General features: G+C 40.9%; 1 protein-coding gene across 1 annotated transcript in view; it reads right to left on the reverse strand.

The window, feature by feature from the left end:
- The window catches only part of SPAST (spastin), a 48,505-nt gene that overhangs the window by 13,050 nt on the left and 25,019 nt on the right, over positions 1-10,436 (reverse strand). Inside the window, exons 8-12 of the mRNA XM_006024508.1 lie at positions 9,375-9,449; positions 6,400-6,471; positions 4,244-4,319; positions 3,553-3,644; positions 1,332-1,411 (exon numbers count right to left, since the gene is read on the reverse strand). Coding sequence (XP_006024570.1) covers positions 1,332-1,411; positions 3,553-3,644; positions 4,244-4,319; positions 6,400-6,471; positions 9,375-9,449 — 395 coding nt within the window. The remainder of the gene's footprint in view (positions 1-1,331; positions 1,412-3,552; positions 3,645-4,243; positions 4,320-6,399; positions 6,472-9,374; positions 9,450-10,436) is intronic.

Consider the following 10,436-nt stretch of genomic DNA (forward strand, 5'->3'; position numbering starts at 1 on the left):
CAAACAAAAACCCCCCTTAAGAAATCTTAGAGGAGGAGTAACACATCTGAAACCATTGTCCTGGGGTAAAACAAGCCCAGATACAGATGCGTAAGAAAACAGAACTGGGGTCAGAAGATACAGTAGTATACAATAGATATAATTTTAGTAATGCCACGATTGTTTCTTCTTTCTTCTCAGAAGAACGGACATATGAAAGCAAGGCCCAGATAGGTCTCTGTCTGTTATTTAAGCACAGAAACGTTATACTGCCTGAACTCAAATCAACATTCTTTCTGTTCAGAAAAACCGAGGCTAATGCTATTCCTTTAGATAACAGAAGGTGTGCATACTACTCAAGTATATTTAGAGGGTTATTCTGGTGCACAAAAGTGTAGTTTGCTTTAGCTACAGTGAAATTTTGCTTATGTGGAAAATTTCTTCAACATACAGTTTATAGGAAAATCGTCTGATTAGTGGTTCCCAAACTGCAGAACCACACTACCAAACCCAACACAAAAAGCTATAAAAAAAAATGGCAATGCATAGGATACACATTAAACACAAGGGTACAAATCCAGAAGTTTTAAAGATAGAAACGTCATGCTCAGCTATTGTCTTAAAGGATTAAGCCCTATAACACTCACAGGAAGAAGGAAAAATGTGCCTGTAGCTTTAAAATATTCACATATAAGCTTCCTTCCACTGGGATTCCAATGACTGCATGGCCAGATTCTTCAGAAGACCCTCCCACCCAATTTAGAAACACCATTACAACCAAAGTAACAAAATGATGTTCCATTCACTCTTAATACCTTCTTGCACTAGCCACCACTGCAGAATCTCTGAAAGACCTTGAGAAGTAGTGTTCATGATAAGCCAATACTAGCAAGCCTGTATTCTTCAATCAAGGACAAAGAAAGGTGTGAATGTGATAGATTACGGTAGAACTGCTGAGCATTTCATACATCCAATACCCAAAAAGAAAAGTCTGGTGTTGTTTCTATGAAATAGTGTTTCTAATGTCAGACTTCTCTCTGCTCCATTCTTTGGCCCTAAAGAAACTGAAAGAGGACTACACAATGAATGGATTTAGACAGAATATTGGCTTGGATCCAAAGATACTGTTGTTTTATACTATTTTAGATTCATGGCACTAAGTGCACAGGTATCCCCAAGAGAAGACTGAAGCACTTAAAGAAAACCCACAACTTACCAAACTGCACTAACAAATTTGTCCAGTACAATTAGAAAAAACAAGATACTTAAACAGTAAAGTGTGTAGTTTATAAAAGAAAGTATTTTAAATTCAATTGTAACCATGTGTACTAAAATGGGAATAATTCCAGTACCTGAGAACAGCATCATCAAGCTCTTGCGGCCTGTTAGTTGCCCCCATTACAAGTATTCTGTCTTCTCCAGAAGACTGCACCTATAATTTTGTAAAACAAGATACTTTAGAAATTGACAATTAAGCAATGATTAAGTCATCTATAAGACAACTTAAGTAGGGCAATACCTGAATATTAATGTTATGCTGGCCTGCTATAAGCCATTTTAGTTTTGGTTTTAGAAAACAGAGTATATTTTGACTCTCTTAGAGATTCTGTATAGGATGCAAAGGCAGCTTTGTCCCAAATTTATCTGAAAGGGCTAAGGCTGCCAATTAGATAAGACAGTGCTGAAAAACTGCATCACAAGAGAATTAAAAAATTTGGTCGCCCATGGAAGGCTCCATTTAAAAAAAAAAACAAAACACCATAGCAAACAAAGAAAACCACCAGCCAAAATTGTTTTACCAGTTAAAAATGTTGCTCATTTAAAAAAAAAAAAAAAAATCCAGCTTCACTGCCACTCGGCCTCGAAACTACTTTGAAACAGAAGAGGAAATCTAGAACAAAAAAAAAAAAAAATCACAGCAGCTCAAGAACTTCTGCATCAGATTATAGATCTACTCTGTCCAGTCTGCTGAGTAAGGCTACAAAACACACATTACATTTGTCCCAGGATAAACCATATTATGCTGGGACAAAGTGCAGTTGTTCAGATGCCCACGTGTTGTCCCAGGATAAATCCTAAAATGGTTCATAGGATAAAAAGTACTAAAAATTTATCCCAGGACAGCACAAAGTGCGTCCAAGTGGATCTCAGTATTGTATCTTTAAAACACCTCTTTCTATGCCATTGATATTTTGGTAGGAAACTATATTTTTACTTTGTTTGCATCCTGTCACTTCTAATTAAAGAATGATCTTAAAATAATAAAAAGGTATATACCTATTATATATTTTTATTATTATGGATATCAAACCTCTTTACAATAGCTCAGCTGTACATGGTATAAGCCTAATTAGTGATGACCAAGATCCTCTCTTAAATCTCACATTTCCTCCTAGTGAAATCAGACTTGTTGCATCACAAATCTTCCAACAGCAGAAAAGCAATTTAACAGCATAAGCCCTTTTCATCCTACCAGATTCTAGGTATCCATTCTACTTAGTATTACTACAGACATTGAGCTCAACTGTCTCCAGCTGACTCAATTCTCAACAAGCACTGGGTTCTTCCTCGTGCCCAAAATACAAGTTTGCCCCATAGTTCTTCTACGGGTACTGTCCCACTATTTTTTCGCCACCCATGCAACACCATAGCACATCCACAGTTATTCTCCTCAGACCACTCTCTGTGATATTGCAACAGGTTGATGGGCACAAAACAGAGGGTATTTGCAAAAAGAGTTACTGGAATTCTTCAACGTATGCGTTCATACAAATATTCTCAATATGAGGGAGAACTCGTGGCAGAGGTGATCCTTTTTATTAGACAAACTAGATATTTGCAAAAAAAAAAAAAAAAAAATCTTTATTTGCAAACTTTCAGGCACAGGCACCCAAAGAACTTCGTCTGCCGAATCACATGATAGGCAGATCTTGAAGGCTGGGGTAAGGCAACCATCACGGAAAGGAGATAAACAGCTTCCCTAAACTAAGAAAAATAATGAAAGTCTTAGTCCTTCAAAACAAAGGGACAGGATCCATGTAAGAAAGCATCCCAAGATGACAGTGCTTTATAGCACTAAATATCAAAAGTGCAAAAGATTGCAAGGAAATAGGGCTAACTCCAACCTGAAGACTAAAGGAGGTAAAAAGACAGAAGACCGGTCATCTCTCACAACAAAAGTAAAGAAAGAAAGAACAGAAAATGCAAAAGCCCTGAACAGAGAGTATCTGAGGCACAGACAGATGGCAAAAAAGATTGATGGACAATATGTTGTTAAGATGATGTGTGCATTACCTTTTATTTGTTTGGCATGAGGAGGTACATGACTATGGAACGTCCTACAAATATGGTTAAACTAAGGCAATAAGTCTTCAGTTGAAGCTCAAGGCATATATGCACAGTCATAGGTAGAATATGTACATGAAAAACTGTCAATGGAGAAGTATCTAAATTGCTGCTCAGTGAAAAAGTGAGAAATTTAACTGGTAGCACTCAGCCCCATGTGTCTCATTTCCACTGACCCCCACTACCCTTACCAAATTCAGCTAACACACAAGTACTTAAGATACTTACACCATCAAATTCTATTAAAAATTCTGTTTTCAGGCGCCTACTAGCATCATGTTCGCCTTCTCTTCTTTCACATAAAAGGCTATCAACTTCATCTAAAAGAAGGAAAAAAAAATCTTTGGTAAGGGTTTTAAGCCATACTACAGTCAGTAAGACAAGTATATATCAAGATTCGAATCAAACTTTGTTAGTGCGGCGCTCTGATAAAACTCTGATGTTTATTCTTCAAGAGACAGAACCTTGGAAATATTTCTACGTGCTTTTGACGCAACTCGACAAGAACAAGGTACACATTCTAACAGTGGTAGGTAATTCCAAATGGAATAAGATTAAAAGCATGAAAAATGTTTTTGATTTTTTTTCCAGCAAGTTATATATAAACATGCTCTGCAAGTAGAAAACACTTGGCATGTAAAGCTATCTATGGACAACTGTTTCCTTATTTAAGCTTCTTTCACACACCAGTTGGATACTGGGACAGAAAATGAAGCCTGCTCAAATGAACCCCCACCTCACATGAAATACTGCTTGGAAAACAGCTAACTGCTGAGCCCTTCAGATCTGCTTACCTTGCTATAAATTATATTATTACTGGAACAAGTGACCCTCACCCAAATATAGAATACTTACATTCAAGAAACAATTTTTCCTTCAAAATTTAATTACAGAGGCTTAACAAACAGCAACATCTTACCTATAAAAATTATAGAAGGCTGAAGTTCCCTGGCTACGGCAAACAGCGCGCGCACAAGTTTCTCACCTTCACCCACCTAAACAAGAAAAATGTGTTAAGTGTTTTCCAGAGTTAGTAATAATGACTTATAGAAAAAGCTGCTTACAAACATGAAGTTTGGTCTGACCCATGCACACTGTCTCTAATCTACGGGCAAGCAATTATTTTGGCTGGAGGCCCGCTTAACCAGGCTTGGTGAGCTTTCGAGGGCCACATGGGTAGCCCTGGCTAGCGTTCCCTCTAAGCTGTGTGGCAAGCGTGGCCGCGCAGGCACGCCTGGCAGCACGGCATAAGCATGCCTGCGCAACTTAGAGAGAACACTGGCCCTGGCCCTTGACCACTGCCCTGCCTCCTGGTTGCCATCTTGAGACCAACCCCTGACCTTTGCCACCAGAAGTCCCTCGCCTTGTGCCCTGGAAATACTCGGGGGGAGGGGAAGACGACGACACTGCCATTTGAGAACCAAAAAACCCCCCACAAATCAAATCACACAAAGTCAAACACCTACTATAACACAGTTTAATTTTATTTTTTTTAAATATTCTTGTCATGATTTATGTTTGCGTATTATATATAGAGATGATTCCATAACTCAAAAGTAAAATCTTAGTCTTGTATATTGTGTGGGGGAGGTGTGGTTGGGGGAGGTCTGTGTATGTTGGGATGTGGGAGGTATGTATGTGGGTGTATGGTGGGGAGGGGTATATATATATATGGGGGGGGTTGTGGGGGCAGGGTGTGGGGGTATGTCATTTGTGGGGTGTGAGGGAAGGTGGTGGTGCAGGGGATTGGAGGAACCCCCCACGCTCCCCCCATGGCATGCAGCCCCTGCCAGCAACAGTGACAGCAGCAGCAGATGAGGGTGCTTGTGCTCAGTGCAGGCACTGCCACCTGGTGGTGCACAGCTCTAGCCAGTGCTGCACATGGGAGCAAGAAGCATAGCTCGGTTGGCCCACCAGCCTTTATCACCAGGGCTTCCCACCGTGCATGTGCAGCCCCTGCAATCATGTGCCACTGGAGTCAGCTGCCTTCACCGCTCCCTGCTGTGCAGGTCCTGGGACACTTCCAGAGGAGGAGGGGAGCCCCAGTCCCTGCTTCCCTGAGGAGTGCCAGGTCCTGTGCAGCAGGAAGCAGTGAAGGCAGCTGGCTCCAGTGTATGGAGATTCCCTCCTGTGGCATGCAAGTGCAAGGGCTGCATGTGCTTGGCAGGGAGCTCCGGTGATACAGGTGGGCTGGTCTGGCTGCACTCCTCACTCCCATGTGGAGTGCTGGCCAGAGCTGTGCCGCCAGGCAGCAGTGCCTGTGCTGGGCATGAGCATCTCCACCTGCTGCTGCTGCCACTGCTGCCAGTGGGGGCTGCGCACACCCCCCTCTCCACCCTCACTTTGCACACATGAGCTCTGCACTGCTGCCACCCCCTAGGCACGTGCTGCTGCCAGACCCACACTACATGGTCCAGCCCAGCTGCAGCCCACTGGCCCCTGCCCAGGAGGTTAGAAGTGAGGCACAGTAGGGTATGTTGGCACAGGGGTGTGTATGTGGGAGCCTCATTCTCATCCTCATGGGCAAGAGGGCTGGACAGGGTACAATTAATTGGTGGGTACTGTGGGCCAGATCCAGCCCACAGGCCATATATTGCACACTCCTGCTCTAACCCATCACTGAAAGAAGGCACTGCTTCTCCCCAACAGAAAGAAATAAAAAGCTTCACAAATGGGTTTTGCAGAAGTCTTTGAAGACGCATAAATGAAGTGAGGTGCCTCAATTCCAGTGAGCTTCAAAAGGGAATTGTGCTCCGAACTCGCATTGCTTCTTTAAAATGTCAGTCATTAGATTTTTAAAGTCTTTGCAACACTGCAGGCCTTTGTTCAGTATCAGAGAGATTTTTTGAAACCACGATTCTTTTGCTTGTTAGTATGAAATACATGACTGCAGCTTTGGCTTATCATTATGATACAGCCTAACTTAAAGTTATTGGGCTAATGCAATATAGGATTTTCTTCAGTGTACCCTTCACATTTAAAATTCCATTCTGATTTTTGCTCTGCAAATCCTTCAGTTAGAGATCTTAATGTAGTAGTGTTATTAAATGGTCAAAGTTAGCAACCATTACTTACATATTTGGAAGTTAGGCTTGCAGCACTTATGTTAAAGAAGGTTGCATTTGATTCTGCAGCAACGGCTTTGGCCTGCAAAAAGTAAATGATTTTAAAATGGATGACAAATTGGAAAAACTGGAGTTACACTGCACTCTAAAAGGTTACAAAAAGAACTTTAGACACTGAAGTATATTGCAGGAAGAAAAAGGATACAATACAGCTTACTGGGTATGTCCAGATGAGATGCTCAATGAGCAGTAAACTAATTCTACTGTGCATTAGCGTGTCAAGGCAAACACTGTGCTAATACATAGTAGAACTAGTCTACTGTGCATCAAGCATCACAAAAAGACCATGCAACTCTGCTACTGCACATTCATGTAGTATCTCATATTAGAGATACTAAATGTAATGTGCAGTAGCAAAGGTGCATTAACGTACATGTAGACTTGCCCATCCTAACTAAACCAGAATCCTACATAGATACTATACTGATATATTTATGTGGTGGTCTGTGATTTGTGAATCAGTCCATGATGCAGATGTAATGCTATTACCCTGAAACTTATAATTACATGACACTAAACTTCCAGTAGCATAACTACAGCAGAGTGACAACCTCAGGGGAGGGCACTGGGAGGAAGCGGCAGAGGGAGGCAAAAAAATCAAGCGGCTGCTGCTAGCAGTTGCGATCGCAGAAGCAACCAGAAGTTACCACTGCCCCGTACCCTGGGTGTCTGGCTGCATCCTTGTCTGATGCGAGTTTCTCAAACTTGTACTATTATTAGAAAATTAGGACTGCCTAATCCTTAGTTTTACTATATTTATAATATGAAGCTCTGATAAAATGTTACACTTGTTAAAAACATCAAGGTTAAAAATGAGTTACAACATCTATATGTTACAGGGGTGTAGGTTGTAGCCACGTTGGTCTAAGGATGTAGGTAGACAAAGTTCTTTGGGTGAATCTGATATCTTTTATTAGACGAACTTAAACAGTTGGAAAATAACTTTTAAGCAAGCTTTCGGGTTCAAAAACCCTTCATCAGGCTGAGGAAGTTTCAGCAGCTGGTATGCATACCAGACCAGCCTCTGGCTTTACTTTTCATTCCATCCAGGGAGAGCACACACCAACTGCAGAGACTTCTTCAGCCTGATGAAGCATTTTTGAACCCAAAAGCTTGTTTAAAAATTATTTTCCAACTATTTAAGTTGGTCTAATAAAAAATATCAGATTCACCCAAAGAACCTCGTCTACCAACATCTCTATGTTATTTCCCCCCCCCACATTTGGTAGTGAGGAAAAACTTCACTTAGTTGGGGTTTGTTTGTTTTTTGTTTATTTTTCTGTTCCAGTTACACATTGATGAGAAAATCTTCAGAGGAAAAAGGAATTAAAAAACACTTCATATAAATGAGGACATTCTTTTCTTTGTACCAGTTGTACCATAATCAGTGGAGATAAAAAGGAAGATCAGAAAGCTGAAGTGTTTTACTTAGTAGAGAGGCTTGACCCACTCCGTGTTTTACGCTATGCAACATATCTGCCAAACAGAACTAGCAGTTAAGAATTCAAATGTGTAAGTATCCTTAGTTCAATGGAATAGTATGCTTAACCAGGGACTGCCTCATTCTTTTGTATACAAGAACATGAATGTATTAATTTAAAATAGATTTACATTTTTATAATTAAATGTTATTAAAAATAAATAGATAAACAGTAGGATTTTCACTACGTTTTAAATGTATAAAATAAGAATGTGTGGCATTGTCATAAGGGGTAGTTTAGAAAGACAGCACTGCTTATAAGCAGATGTCATCCTCAAAAGCCCTTATTTATGGGGGTGGGGTTCACCCAAAAGCTAAGGCAACCTTAGCATCTGGTGAGATGGGGTATTTTTTTAAGTTCCAAGTTCAAATATTAGGTCAGCCACAAGCCACATCTAGGAAAGTACTACAGTATGCAGTTACTCATGAATAAATATAATTTTTCACTCATGAATGCAGAACCTTAAAAGCATGGAAATACACCAACAATGGATATTCACTCTTAGTAATTAAGTTAGCTTAATTTAATGATGCTGTGATAGATACCTCCATCCCTTCACAAATCTCTCACATTCATTGCCTTATGAAGCTGCACTGGTAGAGATTTTTCTGGCCGATACTGATAGCTGATTTTTAAGGAGGCATATCAGCCAATACTGATACGATTTCTGATACCCAGCCCAGCAGCGTGGAGAGCTGCCTCCGGCTGATAAAGTCTTGTGTGGTAGAAGGGAAGAGGGGAGGGAAGGGGCTGGGGGGCACAGATCAAGGCCCCCGTGGTGAGGGAGGGTGCAGGACTGGGGACAGCGCTGCCCAGCCAACATGGGGCAAGTGTGAGACAGTGCCATGGCTCACCTGGGGGGCATGTGGAGGGGAGGGGAAGCTCCCGCTGCTGCGCACCACTGGTCCAGGAGGGCATGGTGGGGGTGGAGGGACACGTGTACCCCTGGATCTGCTCAGGGTGGGCTGGGGCCTGGGCTCCACCAAGCTCTCCCTAGTGGGGCAGGGCTGCGGTGAATGTGTGGCTGCATCCCCCCTCCAGTAGCCCCTTCCCAGCGCAGCTCCGCCTTGCTGGGAAGAGCTTGGCACAACCCTGGCCCCAGCCCGCCCCAAGCAGACCCGGGGACACATGCCTAGCTTTAAAATATTATCAGATAGGTGCACAGAGCTCCATGCACATATTCCATATTCCACTGAGTTTCTTTGTGTTGGTGACAGAATTTTATAAAACTGGAAGATATGCAGTGACAGAAATTAAAGAACTTTTAACATGTAAATAGAAAGCGTCTATTAAAGCACCACAAAAAAAATCATTAGTAGAATTGGGTTCCAATAGTATTTTTTTTAAATGCCCAAGAAGGATGTCCTGATATCTTGGAGAACAAGAGCTCCTGAAAACAGTTTTTAAATTGAGATCTGCTAACTAAAGTGAAAGTAATTCTCACCAACATCGTTTTTCCATTTCCTGGAGGGCCAAACAACAACAGTCCTCGTGCAGGAGCTCTAAGTCCTGTAAATAACTAGAAGAGAGATACTGCGTTACAAGAAAATACCTTTGGAAGGTTAAGTAGTGTAACTAATTGGGAGACTGGAAAAATTCTACAGAAATTATTGCTCTAGATTAAATTCTTGATCTCTATCACCTAACAAAACATACTAAGCTCAGAATATTTCAGTGCTCAAAATTCTGACTCTTTCATGAGAGTTGGAGACTTTATAGCAAATAAAACATCTGAACTGTAAGAAAAATAATAGCCCCGGACCAAAGCATACTTGCTCACAAATATGAAAACAAGAACCTAAAATAGGGACAGCAGAAAAGGAAGAATTACTGGAAGCTAATTAAACAACAAATAACCTTAGAGTAAATCTGAAACTTCCAAACAGATGACAGGGACAAAATTAAGGAAATACAATTATGCAATGACAGCCTCTGCTGCACATGCACACGAACACACGCATGCACATGCACACACCTTCTAGCAGCTGGACCCTCTAAACTGGCCAAACAATGGATGTGGCTTTATTTAGATGGCAAGTGAGGGCTTTTCTTTTTGTTTTTAGTTATTTTGTGCTATCAGTGTTTTCACACTTACCATAAAATAGCTGCCTTAATTCATCTCTTATTACCTAGCCATACACTTTCAAAAAGCTATATATTTTCATCTTAACATGCTCTATCCAAACAAAAGGAGTACGGCTAATACAAAAAAGAAAGTAATTCTACCTCTCCTTAATCTATCACGTCACAATTTTATCCTACAGCAATACACTTGACTTTTCCCACACCAAAATAAGGCTTTGCTTACAAATATTTCTATATTCCCTTTATTGGAAGTCTTTTGTGAAAGGCTTTTATCCCCCTTCATTAAATTTTCTTCAGCCTGATCCCAGCCTTCCTTTCATCAACATGCAGTTCTTATCCTTCGTGTAATTACTCCATCATTTATATTTTTAAGCTATTCACTGCTTTAGTTTCAAACTATGATCTTGTTTTAATATCTTTT

Source organism: Alligator sinensis, unplaced genomic scaffold, assembly GCF_000455745.1.
Source record: "Alligator sinensis unplaced genomic scaffold, ASM45574v1 scaffold284_1, whole genome shotgun sequence".
NCBI lineage: Eukaryota > Metazoa > Chordata > Crocodylia > Alligatoridae > Alligator > Alligator sinensis.